This window comes from Ambystoma mexicanum, chromosome 6q (genome assembly GCF_040938575.1).
Source record: "Ambystoma mexicanum isolate Mex_15411 chromosome 6q, UKY_AmexF1_1, whole genome shotgun sequence".
NCBI lineage: Eukaryota > Metazoa > Chordata > Amphibia > Caudata > Ambystomatidae > Ambystoma > Ambystoma mexicanum.
In genome coordinates, this window is record NC_090937.1 from 497600378 (window position 1) to 497626211 (window position 25834).

The 25834-nt window shown below is 47.6% G+C and overlaps 1 protein-coding gene across 25 annotated transcripts in view; it reads right to left on the reverse strand.

Moving 5' to 3' along the window:
• Positions 1-25834, reverse strand: part of CAMK2D (calcium/calmodulin dependent protein kinase II delta) — a 1139541-nt gene that overhangs the window by 220371 nt on the left and 893336 nt on the right. For 9 of the 25 annotated variants that reach the window (XM_069631032.1, XM_069631029.1, XM_069631042.1 and 6 more), the window contains exons 12-13: positions 15203-15245; positions 9900-9934 (exon numbers count right to left, since the gene is read on the reverse strand). In XM_069631032.1, coding sequence (XP_069487133.1) covers positions 9900-9934; positions 15203-15245 — 78 coding nt within the window. Of the gene's footprint in view, positions 1-4067; positions 4101-9899; positions 9938-15202; positions 15246-25834 lie in introns of all 25 variants that reach the window. The other 16 variants (XM_069631031.1, XM_069631028.1, XM_069631044.1 and 13 more) reach the window with 3 other exon arrangements.

Below are 25834 nucleotides of genomic sequence, written 5' to 3' on the forward strand. Positions count from 1 at the left end.
TTGACTCCCCTATATAAGAGCTCTGATCCAGTTGATCTTGTTTGCTCTGCCCGGGGAGATTGTAGGTATGGCTCTCCAAGTTCCTCTTGATTTCTGGAAAAAAAATGTATTTTATTTCCCCATGCCTTTGTCATGTTGTAGATGCCATTTCATGAATTTAGATTAAATTTACCCACAGTCCTTAATGGGGAATTGAACTTGGGTCTTCTACGTGGGAGGTAATAGTTCTACCACTGTGCTATTGCTATTCAATGTGAGGGTGGGCTGAAAACTTTTTCCTGCAGCTGAGAAGGGTTTTTCCTCTCCATGCTGGAAGCGTGTCTCACTGCATGTTGCCAGCTTGATCAGCTGCTCCTTGCCGCAGAGTTTCAGAGATAGGTTATCTGTGTGAGTCAAGGAAAAACCTCAATTCTCCACACTTAGCCTTTCCATTATGATTGACACTATGTGTCTATGACCGACATCCTAACCAGAAATGCACTGCATGGAGCGAATCAGTGTTTAGAGTCTATAGCAATATGAAAGTGGGCACATAGGTGGCAAAAGGAACTTTGCAAAAATTAGAACATTGGGTCAAGTTTGAGTTCACTATGAATGGGCATACATATGTGTCACATAACTTAGTGTGGTTTGTGCACTATAATACAACCTAATCTAAGGATTGTGTTCAGATACCAATCAAGACAACCAGCCTCTGACATTGGCTATTTCCAGCAGCGCAGAAGACGAACATGCTTTATTTTCTCCACTGCAGAGACAAACACCTGACTTCAAACCGGTACTTCATGCAAGAGAATGGATAAGTGAACTGTAGTGTAAAAAATAGGTGCCATATTGAGAAAGTGAACTATGGTTGGCAGACACATATGAATAGACTTTTTGGGTATGTTGAAAGTTACATATGTTGCAAATGTTATCAAAGCTTTTCATGGTAAATGATATATTAACAAAGGGATTCCAAAACAAGCTTTGTTTGATAGGGACTTAATTATTCCAGTCACCCAAGACACCTTTCTTTCAGGTTCTGGATGCTATTAGCTCTTGGTTTGGCTGTAGGATGTCAACCTCAATGATCATTTGATATCACACATTTATCACAAATGATTTTGTCATTGGCACTGAGCAAGTGCCACTGAATCAAAAAGCCTGACTTAGATAAAGTGACAGCGTGGCTAGAAAGCAGCCTTCTACAATGTATTTACTAATTTTCATTAGGCCTTTATCTGGGCAAAAAATGGTGCAATTTGTACATGTTGCCGATAATCTTAGTTTTCATTGGTTTTAAATGAATCTCTGCAATGTTATTTAATGTAGCTAGGGACTATTTTGTAAGGGAATGTTTGATCCATCCAAAAATCGAATGGAAGGCAACACAGATTGGATTCTGCCTTCTAAATGATACAAGGCAATATCTCACTTCAGATTCACACAGTGAGCAGCCTTTGTAATAAACAGTATAAAAAGACATAATGGTCTAAGGCAAAAGCTGACTCTTTAAGATAATGTCTCAGTGATTAGCAGTGCACATTATATTTATTTATATGTATTTGGAACCCTACTATCTTAAAACATTTACCAACTTTGGTATAAAGAGAACAGACATACAAATACAACCTCCAAAAGTTGTGATTGACAGGAGGGATTTCTTTCCGCATGAATGTTCTCTTATCTACCTTCTCATGCATGAATTTCACAAGATGATAACTCATAAGAATGTTACTGCCTTAAATGTTCATCCAAATATGTTATGCTAGACACCTGCTGCAGCATTTCTCCGAGACCGAATTTGTGGGGGCGGGGGGGGGGAGCATGCTGCTTGCCTGCTTCCACTGGTGAAGCTGCAGGCGCAGTGGGTGTGGGGCAGCCTGCTAGGTGAGTTACTCCTTGGAGGCAGAGACAATCATCTGAGCAGAGGTGATAGGCCAGCAGGAATGTCTGGAGTACTTTGCGAGGTCTGATGTGAGGTGAGGGGGTATTTTGCCTAAGACGGTGGTGTGCTACTTGTGGTGGGAAGCAGCTTCCAGGTTGGATGAGGTGGTCCTTCTTGGTGGGTGGGCACTTCAGAATTTTGCAGGGGGGGGTCAGTCTCATGTGTGGCAAGCTGTGCCACATCAGGGTGATTGTATGCTTCGACTACAGGAGATTTCGGCATGGGTGGTTGTCGTTGAAGGGTGAGTTGCAAAGTCCTCTGCTAGGTGGCTTTGGGGCAGATAAGTTCTAGTGGGTCTGATGTGGGGCGTGCGATTGCTGTTTGCACATACCTAATTTCAACAAGCAAACCGAGTAATGCAATGAGTATAATACAACGGGTGTACTTCTAGTCAAGAAAACTCCCCTGGGAGAAACCAGGAAGACTTTCACAACTATGGAAACAGTAAGAGCCAAACTCATGTGTAGTGACAGTCTGCCAGTGGGCCGGGGGATCATGGAGACGATAGATGAGTGTGGCAAGGAATGGAGAAGGAAATGGGCACCCGCTTGGGGTTCAATTTGCAGGACAGTGGGAAATTGGCACCCATGAATACAATCTTTCTCAAAGAGCGGGGGTTGCTCAAGAGTCAGGGTGGTGCACTAAGCACTGAAGCAACTTTTTGTTGCTGCACAATCCAGAGGTATAACAACAGAGTTACAAAGTGGGGGACATGGAGGTTGGCCTGTGGGTCTTTTAGAAGGCCTGGGTATGCAGACGTACCCATTGGTTTCGTTGTGGACCTACTTGAAGATCTGCAGCTGACATAATGCAGAATCGGGAACTGCACTGCAACTCTGGAATGTGAGGTTCTCCAAAGGTAGAGAGAGCGATAAGCCAGTGTAATGATAAAGGGGAGTCACTGTTTGCCAATTGCTTGATCTGGCATGAACAACACCTTGACACAACCACATTGATGCTGTTTGGAAACAGATTGGTTGTCTACCCCCCCCCACCCTCAGATTTTGCCCATGAACAGCAATAATGATAGGAAAGTCATGGTATGACAAATGACACATTTCTGGCCTGGTCAATCACCAAAACTGGCTGTGTCCTTTCTAGGATTGACTCTTGGGAGATCCTCCAACAGTTGGTGGAAGGCCGTGACATCCACCTCCCGGATGGGGTTAAGTTTAGAGGGGTCAAGAACTTCTCTTTAAAGTTGGCTTTGCCGCAACCAGCCTCATGTGAAACCTTTCTATTGAAGAGGGCTCCAAGGCATCCTGGGGTCATGGCCACTCAATTTTGGGGCATCTGATGGGCACCCCTCTGCAACAGATTTTGCCTTGTGGGGACTACATTGGTGTTCTTCTCCCGATGTGGCTGTGTATCATATGCATTAGTTGTTAATGTGGTCTGTTTACGTGTTAGTTTATGCATGTTCACTTTCTATAGTACGCACCTTGTACAATTTCCATCTTGCACCAAAAGGCCTCTTAGACGGTCGACAAGTGGTCAGAATAACTAATAAATTATGAACATAAATATTACAGTAGAAGCCATCACATTCTTTGTTGTGGTGGTGTTGGGAAGGCATGCAGTACTTGAGTTGTGGTCTGAAAGATGATCGCTTGAATTGTTGTTGGTGCTTCTTGGGCATCTCTTCCAGATTCCAGAAGCTGCCAAATACCCCCAATTGCCATTGATAAACGCACATTTGGAGGATTCGGTCTTGTACCTGGGGCTTAGACAAGGTTGCTACAACAACCACGTGTGTAGGTATTTTATTATAGTGACAGTGTGGTCCAGTGGTGACAATTGGAGAAGTACTGTAGGTGTCCTTAAACATCTGTGCCTAGCAATGCTTGAAGGTCAGTCACTTGCTAGTCCTGCTAAACTGCTGCTCAAATCGAGACTTCAGTTTGATTGACATATTTGGTACCAGAAACAGAAACAAATTGCTCAAAGTAACAGATTTCTCAAGTAAGGTACTATGAAAGAGTTCTGATAAAAGAGAGACATGCCCTTCACTGAAACATGTGAGGTTCTGCAATGCTTTGATAACATGTTTCAACCTAATCAATTCATCTATAATTTTGAAAATGTCAAGGGAGAAAGAGGGGGGACGAAAGAAAATCTGGCAGATAAAGATCCTCACCATCATGTGAACACTCGAACTGGACTTCCTTTTCTGAATTGACCAATCAGAGAGAAAGAAGGAGAAGAAAGAGTGACTGGGTGGGTTTGACACATCACGGCACGATCATACACAGCAGTAGCTTTCATTTCTGTGGAAAACTTGTATGTACGATGGAGGTAGTAGACCAAAAATGTTTTTTTTTTGGTTGACGTGTTGAATATCTCTACAGTTTATGAAGCACAAGGGACACTAATCCTTCCACACAAGGAGAAAGCTTCCCAATGCAGACCAACCAACTACTAAACTACAATTAAAAACATGTTAGACAAAACTGACATTACACTCTTTAGCAGACACCATTGTTAAGTCACATTTTGAGGGCTGTGATAGTAAAAATAGAACTACAGCCAGAATGTGTTAAAATCACAAGAAAACACCATGTTTCTGCCAGCTGGGATTTAAGAAAAAAAGTTTGAAATAGTTTTGCATCACCACCAAAGCACCTCCTGGCTTCGCATTCAGAGCCCCTGACACCCTCTGTCACCTAGAATATGGGCACAGCGCTGATCCACCCACCAACATGAATCACATATTGAGCGAAGAGCCATGAATACCACAAAGGCTTTCAATTCCTGCGCTCCCGTCGTGTCCCCTCCAAACCTTCCGTCACCACCTTAAGGGGAGACTGCCACTTACTCAACGCAGACATGTTTGTCCCTTTGCCACACTGCCTGTTAAATTTCCCCAAGACAGAAAAGGAGGTGGACACAGTGCGACATGCACGTAGACAGTCGTTTTACGGTTTCGAAATTCTGGCTGCAGTTCTTTTTCACCATGCAGCCTTCAGTAATCACAACACATCTCACTTAAAGCACACTCTCGAACAGCATGTAATGCATTTCTTGCAGGCTTAGATTTCACATGAAGGTCCTACACGCCACCCCACTTCATCAACAGGGGAAATTCCCAGCTCTTCAAATGCTGGTGTTAATCCGGAAGGAACAGAGCCGCCATTTTATACTGCAGTTATCAATCATGACATACTACCAGATTCAAATCCATCAGAAGCAAGGAAAGCAAGAGCTTTGAAAGGGGAAAGGTATCAAGGGCAAGCAGGATTCTCTCCATGCAAAGAGTGACCTGTGAAAGGAAAGGTTATAGACACCAACAGAGAAAGAAAACACACAAGACAGACTGTGCAGGAAAAATGAGGGCCCATTTGTCCTCTTCGCCCTCATTGTCATGCCCCTACAAGAAACGGGTTAGGAAAGGCTTTAAATTATTGGAATGAGGAGTAAGGATGAGATATTGCATGCACACATAAAAAGGCAGGAGAGACAGCTGCAGCCTGTAACACCTGAAGCAGAGTGAAGGAGGGCTCATCCAGAGAGAGATTACAGAAGACATTGCTTCTCTTGCTACTCTAGAGAAACCATTTTGTACTGTTAAGTCTTTGTCCATTAGGCCTTTACTGCAGGGTCCTAAACGTATACGTGGAAGCAGTGTTATTCTGTAGCTTTCCCGGCACCATGTTGCAGACTGCAACGGTTTCAGTTGAGGGGCATGTTAATCCACATTCTCAAAACCAACATGAAGAACCAAGAAAATCAACCAGGTTTCAACAGCCAGGAAAAACACCTGGTTATTGGTTGTTAATCCACCTCAGTTTAAGATCCTTATAACTGGATGTCTACATCATGGGGGAAGAAGGGGACATCAGGAAGAAGTGCAGTCTGTGCCTTTCCCTCACACTTTCAACCCTGAGGGTACATGCAGATGGTGAGTGCAAGCAGCAGGAGCTTCTTGACTGCAGACGGCACTGCCCTGGATGCACTGCAACACACAATACCACAGTTCAGATGTGGTGGGCTAACCACAGGGCCCTGTGAGACTCGGAGCGGCATTACCAGCATTAAATTAGAATTGGCACCGGTGGGTCAGACCGTTTTGAAGAAGAGACCTGAATCTCTGGTCAGTGTGGGAGGAATAACAGATGGGCATATTTCTGGGTTCAGCACAAAGGGGATTTCCTGAGGGCTCTGAGGGAAGTGAAGGCCTGGGCATTTGAAGAGTACCAGGGATGGTGCCCTGGTGTTGGGCAATATGCTGTTTCCCCCCTAGCTCTTGATGGCCTTCCTCAACTGCATACCCCATAAAAGCAAGTGGGCAAGTCTCTTTTCTCTATACCCTGCGATCTGACTTTCCTTCCTATTCCCACCACCGCTTCCCAAGAAAAACTCCACCTAACGAGGGGATTGGTCCTTCCGTTGCACGATATATTTTATGAACATGACCTCCCCTCGTGTCCCCAAAGGAGTGACTTTTTTGCACTAACATTGCTTTTGAATTGCCTATCATTTCTGCCATTGTGATATATGTAAGGTGCCTTCTTGTAGAGAGCGATAAAGTATTAACGAACTGCCTTATGGAAAGGCTGCATTTAGGGAGAGGTCCAGGAAGATCTGTACACGTTCTCATGCTAACACCTGCCTGTTCACCAATGGAGATGAGGGACACAGGCTGCAGACTTCCATGCCAATGTCCCTGCCTCTTCATCAAGGGAGAAATGGGGAAGGGAATGCAGATGGAACAGAGGTCCAGCCTGTTAACAAAGGGAGCTAGGTGGGAGCTGGGGTTGCAGAATGTGGGCTTCCCTAACACAGGCCCGGTCTGCTCAACAAGGGAGATCCATTGAGGGTGAGGCTGTGGACTTCCTGTCCACAGGCAATTACTTGGATCCCTCGATTTTGGAGGGACTTAAGGGCCCACTTACTGCAACCATTCAAGCTTAACTCGGTGGCATATCTCGCATACAAAGGTGATCACTAAGGCCTGTGTTAGATCATGGGTACTGTATACTTGAGGGATGACATCATCTGGGTCGTGGAACGGTACAGGTTCTCCTCTTTCAATATATGCAAATTGTTTTAGATGCTACTCTGAGTTAGCACGCTCCCTCATATTTGAAGTTTGTGGAGTACCTGCAGCAGGGATGGGCATATGAGAGGGAGTTTGTCACTGGAATATGCAACTGGAAAAGGCCTTCACTCCCTTACTTCTTATCGGTCCTATATGCCTAAGGGAATGATGGGTTTGACAGCAATTAGTGGAAGCCGGAACTGGTAGAACATTAATGACAATGGCTTCCCCACTACAAGCCCAGAAACTGCGAAAGTAACATAATTCATCTAATCCAAATGTAGTGTGTCAAAATATTTCCATAAAAGTGTTGGGAATGGTGAACTGAAAATGCAGCATTGCACTGCCTTTTCCAGGCGGTCAACAATGCTCTTGTCCGGTGTGGCTTTCAATTGCTGCCGCTTGCAGAGCGTGCTCATTGTTGTGACATAAACTGGAGTATAATTGCATAGCAAGTTTCAAAAGGGGATCACATATGTGTCTGATGAACCTGTTTTTGAAGCAAACCTGTAACAAAGAACATTTGAAATGATGAGATGACAAAACGAAACTTATGAAAAGGGGACTTCAGGATTGTGTTGGGCTTGCTAAGCTCTATAGAATTTTCTTTAAAAAAAAAAGTTAATATTGTGGTCTATTCGCTTTGATTAAGAAAATTGTGTTCGATTCTGAACCGTTACTGACAAAACCTGTAGGATTATTTCCTAGAAAAACTGCACACCTGACATGTGAACAGGCCGCTCACCCACCATTGGTTCCATTCTGTGTTTTTAGAAAAGGATACTTTGCTTTTCCCAGTCTACACACCGCAGGAGGCAGATTTGGCAACACGAGCATTCCGGTTATCAGGGGCACAAATTTGAAATTTGACTGCTAGCTTTGCACAGTTCTGGAAGCAAACCGCCAAATTCCAACAAGAGCAACTGTAGGGTCAGACAATTTAGGAGAACTCCTACCAATATTGTAAGCAAACCGAACCATTTTCAAGCTCACTTGTGATGCAGAGCAGTGAAGGTAAGTTAGCTTGCTAATTCATACTGGGGTCTCTTTCAGAATCTGTGCTGTGTCTGCACGCCGTGGCACTGCAGAGCACAAGCAAAAGGTCAGTGAAGGTGCGTAATCTTAGGCATGCACAATGCGGTCGCTGGTAGAATCTGTGCTGTGTCTGCACGCCGTGGCACTGCAGAGCACAAGCAAAAGGTCAGTGAAGGTGCGTAATCTTAGGCATGCACAATGCGGTCGCTGGTAGAATCTGTGCTGTGTCTGCACGCCGTGGCACTGCAGAGCACAAGCAAAAGGTCAGTGAAGGTGCGTAATCTTAGGCATGCACAATGCGGTCGCTGGTAGAATCTGTGCTGTGTCTGCACGCCGTGGCACTGCAGAGCACAAGCAAAAGGTCAGTGAAGGTGCGTAATCTTAGGCATGCACAATGCGGTCGCTGGTAGAATCTGTGCTGTGTCTGCACGCCGTGGCACTGCAGAGCACAAGCAAAAGGTCAGTGAAGGTGCGTAATCTTAGGCATGCACAATGCGGTCGCTGGTAGAATCTGTGCTGTGTCTGCACGCCGTGGCACTGCAGAGCACAAGCAAAAGGTCAGTGAAGGTGCGTAATCTTAGGCATGCACAATGCGGTCGCTGGTAGAATCTGTGCTGTGTCTGCACGCCGTGGCACTGCAGAGCACAAGCAAAAGGTCAGTGAAGGTGCGTAACCTTAGGCATGCACAATGCGGTCGCTGGTAGAATCTGTGCTGTGTCTGCACGCCATGGCACAGCAGGTTGACCATTTCGGATGGAGATTTATACACAATGGCATGCACTTGACATGTTTAGCCTACGTGCAGAATGCAAACGGTGAGAGACTGCGTAAAATGTAGTGGAAAACAAATGTGTATGGGTGCTTTCCTTTAGCCCTGCCCACCAGAATCCCTGCAATGTGTGAAGCCAGCCACAACCGCGTCTTTATTGAGCTTGCACACTTCCACTAGACATGACCCACGAGGCTACGGGTTCATGGCAGCAGCGTGCTGAAAGAGCGCCACAAGCAGACGAGGTGGAAGTCCAAACATCAGCAAGGTTTTAAAAGGAGTGGCCACCATCAAACTCCCATCCATGCCAATCCTGAAAACCAATCACCACCTCCTCGGCTCCACCCACTGTGCTCGGCTGAAAATGACAAATCGCGCCCCCACCCCCGAGTCCTCGAAGAATATTTAAAACATGCCATGGGGGGAGGTGTCAGGGGGGAATCCAATAGTGATATGGGCTACTCAATGAGCTACTTAGTTCCAACATGTGCACCAAATGCAAGAAGCCAGTTTGGACACACATATGAAACGACCTCCTGTAAAAGAAGACGGCATATGTTTGGGTTAGAAGGGGGTCCCAAATAAGAGATTGTGGTCACCATAATTAGCGCCTATGAGGCCCCAAAATGTCCTTTTGGAGGTATTTGCATGGAGAGTTGTATGCAGTCATGACCCTCTGAATTTATAGTCCAAAGTTGTTTTGCTTATTTAAACTAGAACACTTGTGTCCACTTATTCAGAAAAATGCATTTGGTATTATTGAACAATCTGCAGGAAGCCCCAATATGTGCCTTGCAGGTGCTACACACAAACACATTCCACTGATGGCAAAATAAACAAGGGGCATCTATCCCGGCGGTCATTATGTGGAGCGATACACTGGTCACTGCTGAGCAGCGGGCTCCGCTCGGAGGACTGCTTAGAAGGAACATTCAAAAGCCAATTCCTGGAGTTGCACTGCAAAGAGACTTCCCCGGCTGGAACACACATGTACTACTTACATAATCAGGGAAGCATGAGGGGAATCAAAGAAATTGTAGGAAAGAAACACCATTAAAGGAAAGGGCAAGGAAAGACATCAAGGTAAGCTTGGAAGGAATATGGCGGAGTGCATCACTTAGACCTACCTTAACTCCATCTGGTTTCTTCAGTAAGCTCTTTGCTGCTGTAAAACGTATAGCAAAGTCAATGTCAGTGGCCAAGCATAAACCGCATTAAGCAATCACATACACACTGTAAATGCAACAATCACGTGACTACACTGCATCCTCTAACACTTCTATTAGAAAAACTAATTACAACCAAAAGTGTTTTGCCATCGATAATTGTTTTCCTCTGCTCTCTGTTGCATTGATAATCACATGGGGGTGTTGGTAATTGGAGTCGGCTTATGGTATCCGATTCTATTTTTCAGTAACTAGCGCTCCAAGGCCTTTAATAGACACCGATATGGCACAATTATATGGAAAACTGAGCCGTGTGCTTTGATGAACCTTTCATTCAGAAGTTTAGCAGGACAGGTTTTCCCCTATCTGGGTTCTATGTGCATAAACTGTGTGGACTCCAAAAGCACTTGCATTCTTTAATAACATGGATGCACGCTCCTTTCCCGCAAGACACCAACTGTCCTTTGCTTATCACGGATATGTGAGCAAAGTAAAGATTGCACCTGTTCGATACAGCGTCTCCAGTTATCTCAAGAAATACCAGAATGGTTTACATGCTTCACTTTTCTTAAATTGAGAAGATTGCCTGAACATTACGGCAGTATTGGATCTGGTTTTAAAGGGGTTGATTGGAGAGTTTCCTCCAAAACGTCAAGAGACATAAATGAGCAAAGGAATTCAGCAAAATTAGCAGGACCGATATTAGAGACTTGTGGTTTCAAATTGCAAGATATCAGGATCTGTTTCAGCAACTTAAAATAAGAATTGGGTTTAAAGGCAGTGGACATAGTAATCTTGATTTTTCCAACCTTATTTGCAATGACAATGTATTACGGCCTAAAATGTTCATATGACGACTGACCTGCAAAATGGAAAATCTATAAAAAGTAATCGCACATGTTGCTATAAAAAAGGTGGACCGATTATTCAAACTCATCCTCTTTCCCCAGAGTGATTGTACCATTTTTTCCGGTACATTTTCAGATTTAGGCCTGCCTTTTCAGATGCGCGTGGAGGCATACGACTTGTTTTGGCCTTGCCTCAACTACAGATAGTTCTGTTGAAGAGTATGCGGGATTTAGGAAATGCATGTGATCTGGCCTCCGAAACCTTACATTCAGGTTGTGTGCACTCTATTGGAGGTAGACCGTCAGCCAGATTCTTACAATCATAAAAAATAAAAAGTGTGCAACTCTTTGCCAATCTGCAATAGGAATTACATTCTTTAAAGAATAAAATCCATATAAGTCTTTTAATGTGTGCTACATTGTATATTTATGGTAATTCCGCAAATCGAATCTTTGGTTTAGCAAGAAATTCATGTTTTTGATGCACTTCAAATAACTTTAAGGGCGACGATTTCCTGGGACGTCACCTTCTTTTGTTCCATTTTGTGTTCATGGTGGATTGCCCTGTGTGGATGCCCACAGGTCTGCTTGCAGCATCTTGCTTTACCAGGCTGCACGCAGCGGCTCGGTATAGATAATAGAATTAAATCACAAATATTGCCCTGGGTACTTGATGCATTATGGGGTTTGAGAAGTCTTATACAAGTGGATGATGATTGGATTCAGTTTTGAACGTATAAAAATGAAAAGTAACATTTTTGGTAAATGTTTGTCCATCCTATGACACATGAAAGACACCGCAAGCCAGAATCCAGTTAGTGCAGGCCCATTTCATTCCGAAAATCTGTCACACAGAAATTGGGAATGTAAAGTGCAATCAGAACATGGGAACCCACTGGGGATTTTGTACATCAGTCCCAGTGGACATCGGGACATGCGTATTTATTTTGCAATTTCCGCGCAGATGAATTCTGGCCCCATGGCACACTATATGAGGGAAAGTGGTAGGACTATCGAACTATTAAAAGAGTGCAGGAAAAAAAGGATACAGTGGTAGGATCTGGGCAATAGGCTACAAGGGCCGTCCCTATGAATGAATACGGAGACGGAGGAGCTTTCCATTCAAACTATAGGTTCCCAAAGAACACGCTATCATAGGACAAGGAGGGGGAGACACACACACCCCCCCCACCTACTTACACTACTAGACCCGGGATCTCTAGTAATTATCATCATGGGTTCAGCTTGCCCTTCTAGAAAGGGTTAACTGCATCCAACTACAACATGCACACGTAGAGAATTGGTTTCACTACAACATGTGTAGATGACATTGTGACATAGGTTGTGTGTGATAGGCTGCGTTTATTAGTGTCATAGGCTGAGTCACAGTATATAATCACACTGCTTCGAGTGATTTATTTTTAGGAGAAAGTAAGAATGCATTTTAAGACCAGTCTGTATTTGACCAAGAAATTATTCGTGGGATTTATATTTTTGATTTGAAAAAGTGCTTGTGAAAACAAACACAATATATAGAAAATGTTAAGGGTTATTCTTGGGGGGGTCGGTTCAGTGGACAGGGACAACTGGGCAAACACAAGTAGAGTTTGAAGTCACTAAACCTAGGACTATATTTGAGTTCCATTAAAACATTATTACATCTTCTGGAAACCTTGGACAATCTACACAGTACGCGAAAGAAGTGTCTATTTGATTCATGGTGACTAAGTACCCACTCCTGGTTCCTGAAAACCTGCCACCCTCAATTTGGCTTAAAATTAGATTCGTTTCTCATTTGCACAGATGTTAGTCATGTAACATTATCTTGCCCTTTAAATGTATGTCATGGCCTCGCCATACCCACATGCTAAGCAAGAAGCAGCAGAGTGAGCAAATTAGTTTAATTACAGTGACAGCAAAACATGTGCCTTGCATCGAAGCGATCCCTGAAGCCGCAACCAATCCCAGGGCAGTGATTAATAGAGAGGCAAGCAAACTCCGGAGGAGTGAGGTTAGGACACTGAGCAGAGAGTGCAATGGAAAACAATGGCAAACGCTTGGGAGCTGCACGCAGTGGCTTCCTCCAAGCGCCACGGGCCTTACCTCACACATGAAACACATTCCACATAAAAGGAAGAAAAAAGAAACAATATGAAAAACACTTCAACAAGCACAGGATTATGGAGAAAGCATCTTAAAAGACATGCACTGCAATGAAAGAGAATGAGCGGAGAACTGAAAACTGAAATGTACTATCAAGGGCATTTCCATGTATTCGAGGTTCAATAGATGAGAATGACAAATGCACTTCCGGGGCAAGGCTTTTGGCCAATAACAACAAAGGTTATCGAAGGACTTCCGTTTCTTCTCTGTGGAACTCAAGCTGGATGATCGTCTGAGTGAAAATGAGTGCGTCTATTTACACAGTGGGAATGGAGAATGATCACAGGTGATACACGTGCTCTGGGCAGAAGGCAACGCGCGTGGACGGAATCCTGGCTGCAAGTGGCATGCTCTTATACACCTGTGAATTGTGGGCCACATGAAAAGCTACTGGTAATTGTCCAATTCCACAGATAGATTTTCTGCACAGGTCAAACTGGCCAACCCTCCAAATGCTATTATATCTTGTCTATAAGAATAGTGGGTGTATGAGAAGGAGTCCTCAGGGAGTTCCATCTCGCACACTCCCTCACAGTATGCCAAAGTCCTGCTGCTGCTGGGAATACGGGGGCATGGCATTGAAGGAATTCCTCAATGTCTGCCAATGCTATAGACTGGTATATGCATAGCTATATTGCGTGGATTCTTCACCCCTGCTGCACGTTACGCAGCACCCGTTAATGTTGTGGCCATCCTCTGCCCTGTTGTCTTTCAAAAGTTCCACTCTCCACGAAATATCATGTGACAGAGCAAAGCCAACGCTTGGACCAGCACAGCGCATAGGTGTGGCTAGCTGGCCAGAAACACAAGGGACCATAAAGCCTCGTTAATTTGAGGCTGGGCGATGCAATCAAATGACAGGTACCTGGTTCCAAGTTCAACACCTTGTCTGCAACCTTTGGCTTTGAAATTTTCTGGTCTACATCTCCCACCAGCCCTAGCCAGCATAGTCAATGGCGAGGGATCATGGAAGCCATAGTTCAACTCATCTGGCGAGCTGCAGGTTGCAGAACCCTGTCCTAGAACTGTGATAGCCTTGTTATATCTAGGGTGGAAGAGTAGATAATTGCCGGAGGATCCAAGTGATCTCCTGGGCAACAGTAAGTAATCCGTCTTTGCCTATATAGGTTTTGTCATGGATTACTTTCTGCCATCCATAACAATATCTTTTGTGATTAAAAGTCAGTGTTACCCCCCCACCCCACCCCCAGTGAAGACAGATCTGCAGATACACCCAGAACAATACTAGAATTCGACGAACCATTTTTTTTAGGTGGCTAAGTTTACACAAACAATGCTAAAGGCTCAGATTTAGAAAGTTCCCAAACAATACTGCATCTTAATAAGCCATAAATACACCCACATTGTGACTTCACCTCCTCAAATAAAACCTTTTACACAGCACAGTGTAAGAATCTGGTCACAGTATTCCTTGTGTGATTCTTCGTAGTACAAAAGGATCCAGAACAGAAAACAAAAGGGCTGCACGTTGCTTCTGTCAAAGCGCAGAGGAGGCCCTTGCCTGCAACCATAATCGCAAGGATGAGAAAGACCTAAGGCACACGCTTTATCAGTCTGCAACACCCTGACCACCTGCAGCCTCACAAATGGCATCCCAGTAGACCAATCAGATCCAGAGAGCGTTCTACTTTCTTATAGCATCTCATACTGGACTAGGAAAACTATCTTCCTCATTCAGACATCAAGGCACGACTGAAAATAAAGATGCTTTAGGAATCAGACAAGGTGCAGTCTAAATGAATTGGCTGGACTTCTGAAGCTGCTTAAATTTGCATTTAGTTGATTGATTTGCCCTGGGCATCTTGTAATCTCACAGAAGGGACCATTGATGAGTTCACCCCCGCGTTATACGATCAGTTAACATTGCTCAAAATCACATGAAGCACTTTGGTACGGAATTACAATTTTTGTACAATGTTCACCATGAAACCTGATTTGTATTAACTTCCAGACCAATCTCTTATAAACAAAACATTGAAACAAAAAAGTTGAAGTGGATTTTCAAAACCAAAGCTAGCTATACATACACGTGATAGAATGGCAAGACCAATAAAGGCATCTTCTAAAAGTTCAATGCAGAGCCATGAAAAAAGCATGAACACGTATGTTACAGTGGCCGGCATTGCATATTTACTGGATGCTATCTAGTGCGACCCATTTCAACACGATTTCCTTCATATACAAAATAAATAATTTGTACAACAATAATAAAAATGTAGGGCTTACACCTACCTGAGAAATTTCTAGTTGCCAGCATGGTTGTCAAAATAGCCCCCTGCAAAACAAATGTTCTGTGATTAGAATGTTACCAGCATGCAAATGAATACAGTAGCCTCTTTAGTGTGACCAGTGGGTGTACTGTTGCTAGAGCCAATGTGAGTGGCAGTGGTGTATCCATTATGTAGCTACTGACCAAGGGAATATATGGCAACATTTAAAAGGCCACCTCCAAAGTAATTCCATTACATTTCTAAACGTGCTCGTAGCTACGAAAAACAGCAATTCCAGATTAAATTAACATTTGTGCTAGCATGACTGTCACAATAACAAAATAATGCGTTCAGCTGCTGCAAAGATGGAAAGAGTTACTCGCATGTAACTAAGGTTATTGAGCTTTGGCATCTTTCATCGATTCACATGTTGAATATCCTCCGTCTACAGTACATTGATGAAGCAGTTTCCAACAACAAGCTGCACTCTGGTATTTTGGGTAATTTGCCCTTAGTCAATAGGTACTATCCTCTTTGGCTCCACCCATGGAAGCCATCTTCGGATTCTGTACCACGCGCTCAGATTTGGGAGTACCCTCCAGAGTCCCATCTTCTTCGAAGTTTTTAAAGGAATCCTTCAAACTACAACACGATTCATCTAATTTTACAACTCAAGATAAGTACTAGTGCATTGTGGGGTTTGTGAAGTTTTTCAGGATGTTTCACTTCACGTGTTCTCACTGGCAAAACACACGTTTTTCTGGGCGTTTCACCAGCAGGGTTGGGGGAGCACACATGTTTTTCAGTTGTTCCCTTACTGAGGAACACTTCAGTGGACTCAACCTCATCACCTTGTCATGTCCAAATCCAAAGCCTAAGAAACATACAACATATTTATGAGGAGGACCAGAACCAGGATGCCTTTGCTGCCTGTACCCTGGCCATAATATGAACACCTGCCCAGTGTGTCTTTCTCCAACTACATAATGAAAGACAGGCACATAAAACCTTGTGTTACTGGATGAAGGACTGTTGCCTCGGATTCTGCATCCGTGAGCAGATGTGCTGCACGGCTTTCTAGCAAGCCACTGGCGAGAACTACTTCTTCCAAAAGAGCAAGATGTCACAAAGAGCCACCCAGGGACAAAAGGGCGAGGAAGAGAAGGAACAAGTTACTTACCTGTAACTGTTGTTCTCCAGCATGGGTCTGGCATGGATTCACATGCTCATGAATGTTCCCCGTCGTCAGGCTGGGAATCCTCGGTACAGAAAAAAATCAGTATCAGTTTCGTTTCTGATCTGTCTTTCCTAGTAGTAACCAATCAATGATCTCTGGGTCATACTGCCCACAGCCAATGACTGCCCTCTCCCTAAGCCCCGCCTCCGGCAGCCATCCTCAGATTTGGTAGCACGGAAAGTGGCAGTATGACCAAGTGAAGAGCCACAGAGGGTTAGGCGGGAGGGTTCAAATGTGAATCCAAGCCAGACCCATGCTGGAGAACAACAGTTGCAGTTAAGTAACTTGTTCCTTCTCCAGCATGGGGTCTGGCATGGATTCACATGCTCATGAATATAATATTACATAGCAGTACACACATGCATAACCACGGGAGGTGGCAAAAGGCTCAACATTAAGCAACTCTTACCGCCTCACCAGGCCCTTTAGGCGAACAGGTTGCCCAGCACTGCTTGGCCGACCCTGGACTCCTCCCTGGAATCCCGTTCGACGCAGTAGAATTTCGCAAAGGTGTGCGTCGACCTCCACATAGAAGCCCTGCAGATGTCCAGCAGGGGCACACCAGACAAGAACGCAGTGGTAGCAGCGATCGCTCTGGTCGAATGGGCTCTCGGACGGCCGGGCAGCGGTCGGTTTACCAACCAGTGACAGTGCATGATACAGCCCGAGAGCCATCTGGAAATGGAAGCCTTCGAGAGAGCCTTGCCTTGATTCACAGGTCAAAAGTTCACAAAAAGCTGTGACGTCTTCCGAAAACTCTTTGTGCGGTCCACGTAGAACTTCAGCGCTCTAGCTACATCCAGCGAGTGCAAAGTCCTCTCGGCCGGCGACGAAAGGCGACGGGAAGAAAACTGGTAACACCAAGGGCTCATTGAGGTGGAAGTCCGTCGGCACCTTGGGCATGAAGGAGGGATGCGTCCTGAGCACCACCCTCGTGTCGTGAAAAGTCAAGTATGGAGGCTTGCAAGATAGGGCCTGAATCTCTCCCACGTGCCGTGCGGAGGTGATGGCCACAAGAAAAGCTGTTTTCCACAATAGGAACTTCAATGGTGCCGTATGCATAGACTCGAAACGAGCCCCCATGAGCCTAGTCAGCACCACGTTGAGCTCTCACACCGGGGAGGGGGCCTTCACCGGCGGGAACGAGCGGAATAGTCCCTTCATAAATTCCTTCACCAGGCGATGAGACCACAAGGAAACCCGTCATGTTGTCCTGGTGTATCTGGAGATGGCAGCCAGATGTATCTTGATGGAGACGTGAGCTAGTCCAGCCTTGGCCAACGACAGTAGGTACGGCAGTACTTGAGGGGCCGTAATCCGTAGAGGGTTAATCTTCTGTGCCCGCCAGCAGACAGAGAACCTCTTCCATTTGTGTCCATAACACTTGAGAGTTGAGGACGCCCTGGCCTTTGCAAGAGCCTCTCTGCAGTCGGCCGGTATATCGTATCCCCCAAACTCTAGTGCTGCAGGAGCCAGGCCTGCAAGTTCAGCGACTTCGGGTCGTGATGAAGAATGGCGCCTCCTTCTCTGGAGAGAAGATCCGCGTCCACGGACAGTCTGATTGGTGGGGACGCCGATAAGTCCAGAAGGTCCGGGAACCAGATCTGTCTCGACCACGCCGGTGCGATGAGGATCATCCTGCACCAGGACATCTTGAGCTGATTGACGAGCCGGAGTAGCAGTGGCAACGGCGGGAAAGCATAGAGGAACAGGTTGTCCCAGGGGAACGAGAAAGCATCGCCCATGCTCCTCGGTTGGGGGAACCTGCTGGCGAACCTCTGGCACTAGAGTTCGTCGCCGTCGCGAAGAGATCGACCTGGGGTCTGCCCCACAGCCTGAAGAGTTGATCCACTTGATCCTGGCATAGCTCCCACTCATGGCATGAGCGCAGCTCCCTGCTGAGTGAGTCGGCGATGGTGTTCTTTATCCCTGCCAGATGAAAGGGTACCAGAAAAATCCCCTGGTCGACAGCCCAGTGCCACAGATCCTGGGCTTCCTTGGACAGGGCTGGGGATCTGGTTCCACCCTGCTTCCTGATGTAGAACATCGTGGTCGGGTTGTCGGTGAAGATCCTCACCACCTTGCCCTTGAGGGACGGAAGAAAAGACCTGAGGGCCCAAAACACTGCGTGGAGCTCCAGAATGTTGATATGAAGCTGTTTTTCCTCCGAGAGCCAAAGGCCTCTCACGTGGAGATCTCTGGTATGCGCTCCCCACCCTTCCAGGGAGGCATCAGTCGTCACGGTTACCTGGTGAGCTGGGGTCTGAAAGTCTGCGCCCGCCGTCAGATCAGTGGGGGTGCCCCACCACCGGATCGCTCGTCGGAAGGTCTCATTGAGTGGTATCCTGTCCTCGAAGCTGTCCCTCGCCTGGATCCAGCGTGCGTCGAGGAACTCTTGCAGTGGACGCATTCGAAGTCTGCACAGGCGTACCAGATAGATGCAGGAGGACATCATCCCTAGAAGGGATTTGATGGATCTTACCCTGGCTATGTCCTTGGCTAGCAGGCATTGCACCTTGCCCAGGATGGCTTTCGTCGGACGGCGAGGCCAGCCGTGCCACTGTGTCAAGCTTGGCTCCCAGAAACAGGGCGACCTGCGAAGAGACCAGGTGGGATTTGGGGAAGTTGATGGAGAACCCCAGGTCCGTGAGTAGCTGGACGGTCTTCGCTGTGTGTTCTACAGCGAGCTCCCTTGTCCTTGCTCGGATGAGCCAGTCGTCCAGGTAGGGATAGACGTGGATCCCTTGTAGGCGTAGCCACGCCGCCACCGTTGCTTTGCACTTGGTGAATACCCTTGGTGCCGACTTTAATCCGAACGGGAGGGCCTTGAACTGGTAGTGCCGTCCTTGGACCACGAACCTGAGGAACTTCCGGTGTCCTTATAGAATGGGGATGTGGAAGTAGGCATATTCCAAGTCCAACGACGACAGGAAATCGTCCTCCACCAGCTGTCCCAGCACGTGCTCGAGGGTGACCATCCGGAACTTCTGAGCCTTGATGTACTTTTTCAGTCCCGCAGGTCCAGGATGGGACGCCAACCTCCTGTCTTCTTCTTCTTTACGAGAAAGTATCTTGAGTAGACCCCGGAGCCCCGAAGTCTCTTTGCGACGAGCTCGATGGCACCTTTCTTGAGCATCGCCCTTACCTCCAGCAGCAGCTGGGGTACGTGGTTTTCCTTCCTGGCTATGGGTGGCACGCGAGTGCACTTCTTTAGAAACTAGAGGGCGTGCCGTTGGGCCAGGGTTTCCAGCACCCAACGGTCGGTGGAGATGGACTCCCACACACTGGCAAACTTTGCCAGCCGGCCTCCCACCGTAGTGCTTTGGTGGGGGCCCCGACGCCACGGTCGGTTCAGTCCTGTTTCGAGGCCGCCTTGCCCCCTTGACCTCCCTGGCGACGATGGCGGGAACCTCCAGACTTGCCCCGTCCTCTATAGGCCTGCGACGAGGAACTGGCCACTTGACGGTAGGTAGAGGAGCCGCTGCCGGAACCTTTGGAGGCCCCTTGCTTGCCTCCGGTGTTCCGAAAGGACGGTCGTCATTGCTGGAGAACTCCCAGGGCCCGGGCTGTCACCGTGTCCGTTTTGATGGCTTGCAGGGACTCATCGACTGTCTTCCCAAACAGGTTGTTCCCGCCGAAGGGCATGTCCAACACTTTGGCTTGTACGTCCTGGCAGAAATACATCGCCTTAAGCCACCCGCGCCGTCTGAGGAAAACACTGTTGCCCAACTGGCGGAAACTGGTGTCAGTGATGTCCGTCGCCACCGTTATGGCGTGGTCCGACGCCACCTCGCCTTCTTTCAAGATTTCCAGGGCTTCTGCCCGCTTGTCGTCCGGCAGGAAGTGCAACAAAAGAGCGATTTTATACCAAAGTTCCCTGTCATAACGGGCAACGATAGCCAGGGCGTTGGCCGCTGTGATGCTGGAAATGCATCGGAGGGACAGGGCCTCCGTATCCTTGTCCTTTACTGCTTTTTATCGTGTGTTCTGTCGTGTTTCCCGCACAGGAGTTCATGTGGGACTCCTGGCGGTACAGCTCTCTTTCTTTTGGCTTGGTGAACGGACCCGTGGGATACCCTTATGGCACCCATGGGTGGGGGTACAACCCTGTGCCCCTAGTGTATGTTTCTGGGCACCTGTGGGTGGCCCACAGAGCAGGGTATAGGCTGGTGGCAGCTCCATGCTGAATTTGACAGGTGCGCGGAGTATCCTCCATTTTGGGATACCCCGGCCCTGTCATTGGGATCAGTTGATTCCTGATGGAAAATGGCCCCGGTGGCCTCTTGCTTTCTATTACCCATTACCTTGTTTTCCCAAAGTCCTGGGAAGCCCTGACTCTGTCCCTTCCCCCTGACTGGCTGTTGGATGGAAGTGCCATATATGGTGTTGTTGTGAAGGCTCAGTCAGACTAGCTGGAGCCTTCCCGGTGATGTATGTTGTGAGTACCTCCTGTGGGTGGGACCTGGGTGAATAGAGTGTGTGACGAATATGCATTCTGTGTTGTGGGTGTCTAGTATCTGGTGGCTGACACAATGACTGAGACAACCCTGCCCGAAACCGGTATGAATGCAGCTTGCAGTGTTGAATGGCTCGGTACTTGTCCCAAAACACATAACTTGTTGTGAGTGTCTGGAGAGAAGTGAATGGCCTGAATACCTTGTGTGCCTGATTGGTCGTGCACAGCTGATCTTTGCCAACGCTCCCTGGTAGACAGACCTACGACAGGCTGCCGACCCGATACGGGGACTGCTGCGGAACTCCAAGGAGAAGCACTCTGACTGTTGTCCACCACTGTCTACGACCGCCGTCGCCGACCGGAGCCGCCATGCTCCCGTTTGCCTAAGAACTTCAATTGATCATCGGACGCTCTCGTCTGCATCGTCACCTGCTTGTCTCCCGCTGGAGAAGGCCCGACCGTTGACGCGCCGAGGAGCATCCACCGGTGGGTTTCCCGCCACCTAAAGACCGCAGAGACGCCGACGACTTGACGCCCTTGCTGGGCCACAGTTCTTCATCATCTCTTTGCGGTCCAGAACTATTGTCACTGAGGTGCCCCGCACGCCTCTTCCTTGCAGGACGCCAACGCTCTGTCGTCGACGAGCACCGCTGGGAACGAAGCTGCCACTTCCTTGCCGTAGTTCACCCTGTTCACCGTCGGACATTCGATGACCCGTGACTCCCGCCTTAAAGGGAGGGCACTCAAGAAGGGCAGTCGATTCCCCGACACCGAACGCCAAGTTCCCCGACACCTCTCGACGATCCGTGGCTCCCGCCTGAAAGGGAGGCACTCAAGAAGGATCGGTCGGTGCATCGTCGGAGAACTCTACTCCACCAGGTACATTGGGGGGGTTAAACCTTAATAGGAAGAAGTAAGACTATCGAACAATATATGGACTGGGCTTGTGCTATATATCTTTATTTACAGGTTGCCCAGGTGGGGCGATCTCCACACAAAACTGTGCCTAGAGGTAGGGGTCAGTATTCTGCCTATTGTTTCAACCATCTTGCGTTCCTTCCTATCTCTATTGCTGGTTTACTCGTTATTGATCTGTGTGACATTTTAACCATACAGTTGATGCACTTTAATGAGATTTGATAACATTAGTGGTACCACTCTAGACGTGTACATAATTATCATTATTGACTAAGTGCGTTATTGTGATCGTGTACATACCTTTGAATATTAATTATATAAAGACTGTGTTTTCAGTAATACAGTGTGTGGACATTCCTTTGTGGGGGTTCGGGGAACACATTGTACTTAAGAACCAGCCTGCATCACCTTCTGAGAAGCTAGGCCTTGATTGCTCGACTACGTTACCAATAATAGAGAATCTTGGCTGGGGTCCTCTGTGCCTCTCCTCTACCATATAGAGAGCGGAAGTACAGACACCCCCTACCGGTCTTTACACTGGTGGCAGCGGTGGGATGCTTATGGTTTTAAGAATTACTGTATAACCGTGCCACTTACAAAATATCCACACTTTATTCGATTAAGGTTTGAGTGTGTACAAAATAACTGTATTACAAGCAATGGAGTCTATTGCGAATGATAAATTGACTCGGATGAGCTTAGACGCTCTCCAGAGTGCTTGTGAAGCCAGGGAGTTAGACTTTGTGGATAAGTCTAGGGCTGAGCTGATAGCTGCCCTGGTGGACTACCAGACCGATGGTGAAACTCTTGATGAGGGGGGGAATGCAACCAATGAGCACTCTGCCCCTGGGGTTTCTACTGAATCTGTTTCTGGGAATGCCACCATTCCTGCTGCCTCTGTTCCGAACCCCAGCAATACATTGGCACTTGAGTTATTAAGGATGAAATTGGCCTTTGAATATCGCTAGTTGGAAATAGATGCTGAGCTTAAGAAAGAGGAGCGAGGGCAACAAGTGGAACTCAAGAATAGGGATCTTGAACTCAAAGACAAGGACACTGAATGTCAGAGAATCCAGCTAGAGAAAGCTTGAGTGGAGACTTCAGCGAAACCCAGTGAGAGTGTCAGGTCCCCAGCCACTAAATTTATGAAGGATTTGGTTGGTGTGTTTTTGGAGGGTTCTGATATCCTCCAATGGATTAAAGCGTTTGAAATGGCTTGTGCAATTCATGATGTTGACAAAAGAGATTGGGCTAAGTGTTTGCTAAGCAGAGTGCCTCAAACTGGATATGACTGTATTCTGAAGCTGAGTGTGGAAGAACGGGGTCAGTATGAGTGTATGAAATCTGCTTTGATTGCCAAGTTTGGCAAGACACCTACCCAATACCTTAAAAGGTTCAGGGATTTTAAGAAAAGAGAGAATGTGTCTTGGGTTGACTGGGTGAGTGCTGTGCACATGAATATGATGGGGTGGATTGATGGTTACAAGGTGAAAACTTTTGTTGAATTGTCCCAGCTGTTTTTTGAGCATTTTTCTGAAGCCTGTTCACCGGAGCTGCGTCAGTATGTTGCTGACCAGAACATTTTGGACCCCTTTAAGCTGGCTAGGTTGGCTGACAAGTGGGTCTCCCACCGGGTGTCCCCTAAGGACTCCAGTGGGAAGGACAAGGACAAAGAAAAGGGGGCCTCTCAGAAAGTTGAGGAGTCCCAAAAGCAGTCACAGTCGAATAGACCTAAACCCTCCTCTCCTAATACCCAAAAATCTAGTGGGGATAAGTCATCTGTGGGTGGGAATAAGAGTAGTGGTCCACCTGCTGCAAAGCAGGCTCCCAGTGGTTCCAGTACCGTACCCCGCACTCCCGGCACTTGTTGGGACTGTGGGGCTATGGATCACAAAAGGGGTTTCTCCAAGTGTAAAGGTAAGGCACTCGGAGTACAGGCTGTCAGCCTGACCTACCATTACCCCATGTCTGAGGTGGAGGCCACCGTACTCCCCTCCTCTACCGGGATCACTTTTGGTGCTCCCGTAGAGATTTCCTTAGTGTCTCTTGGGGCCTGGGACCAGTACGCGGAAGTACTGGCGACTATCCCACAGAACACCCGTAGATTTTTGAGAAGTGTCCTCCTGAATGGCCAGCCTTCTACTGGTTTGAGAGACACTGGGGCAAGCATGACAGTGGTGGACAGGACCCTGCTCAAGCCAGAGGACTATGTAGATGCTCCTCTGAGAACCACCATGTTAGCTTGTGGGCCTCCCAAATTATCGCCTGTAGCCCGAGTCACACTCGTAATTGGAGACAAGACAGCAAAGCTTCCTGTCCTGGTTCAGGACCACGTCCCTGCTAACATTCTGTTAGGGAACGAGCTAGTCGAGTTGGGATTGATCGCGGATGGTCTTCCCATGACTGCTGCTGCAGTCACTAGGTCACAGGTGACACCGGGTCTGGCTGTGAGTCAGGTACCCGAGCCGAAGGCACGGCCTAAGGCACGACGAAGGAAGAGCAAGAAGGCCACCTCTGTGGAGGGAGCCCCTTCTCTTCCTGCTGTTCCTACAGCACCCATTGGGATCCATGCTCCGGACGGGCTGGGTCCAGTGGTAAACCCCGTCTCAACTCCTGTGGGAGAAGAGCCAGAAAACTCTCCTGTGGGAGAGGTTCTCAGCCCGGAGGACCATCCCGATCTTCAATGCTTGTTAGCTGAAGGGGGACCCTCCCGGGCAGACTTCTGCTAAGGACAGAGAGAGTGTCCCTCTCTCGAGGGTCTGAGGAAACAGGCCCTGTCCCAGGCACAAGGGGAAGTACCTAGGACGTTCCGGATTTATTGGGAGGGTGAGCTCCTTGTTAGTGAGCCCACTAAGCCTGAACCTGGTGCCTTCAAGAGGTTGGTGGTACCCCAGGTTTACAGGCCCTTCCTACTGCAGTTAGCGCATGAGGTGCCCTTGGCTGGTCATCTTGGTACCAAGAAGACTAAGCAGAGGCTATCTGCCCATTTCTACTGGCCCCGGATGGGAGTAGAAGTGGAGTGCCACTGCAGGACCTGCCCAACCTGTCAGTTGTCTGGCAAGACTGGAGGCAGTGTCATTGCCCCACTGCAGCCATTGCCAGTGGTTGGCACACCATTTGAGAGGGTGGGCATCAACATCATCGGTCCCCTTGACCGTCCCACGTCAGGTGTTCATCGGTTCATCCTGGTTTTGGTAGATCATGCCACCAGGTACCCTGAGGCTATACCCCTTCGGACTGTTACTGCCAAAGTGGTTGCCCGGGCCCTCCTGGGCATTTTCACCCGCGTTGGATTCCCCAAGGAGGTTGTCTCTGACCGAGGATCCAACTTCATGTCTAGTTACATGAAAACCATGTGGAAAGAATGCGGGGTAACCTACAAGTTCTCCACTTCTTACCACCCCCAGACCAATGGTCTGGTTGAGAGATTTAATAAAACTCATGCCCCTAAGGAGGAAATAAGATCTCCTCCTGCCATGCCTGCTGTTTGCTTACCGAGAGGTACCTCAAGAGGGTGTTGGTTTCAGCCCCTTTGAGTTGCTCTTTGGACATCCCGTGAGGGGGCCCCTCGCCTTGATCAGAGAAGGTTTGGAAGCCACCCCTCCCGGTCCCGCCAAGCAAGTGGGGGACTATGTGTTAGGCCTCAGACGGAGGATGACACAGATGATGGGACAAGCAACGGCGAATCTCAAGGCCAGCCAGGAATTGAACAAATACTGGCATGACCTTAAAGCATCGCAAGTGGATTGGACTCCGGGACAGGAGGTCCTCGTGATGGAGCCTACCAAGCCTCGGGCATTGCCAGATAAATGGACTGGACCCTTCCGGATAGTCTCCAAGATGGGCGAGGTCAATTATCTGGTTGACATGGGAATCTCAGGGGTAGCCCCTCAGGTATTCCATGTTAATAGGCTCAAGCCGTTCCACAGGCGAGCAGAAGTCTCATGTCTCTTGCTGGCTTCAGAGCAAGAAGAGGATGAGAGTGAGCCCCTTCCTGATTTGCTGCATAGCAACCCTCAGGATGGCTCAGTAGAGGGAGTACA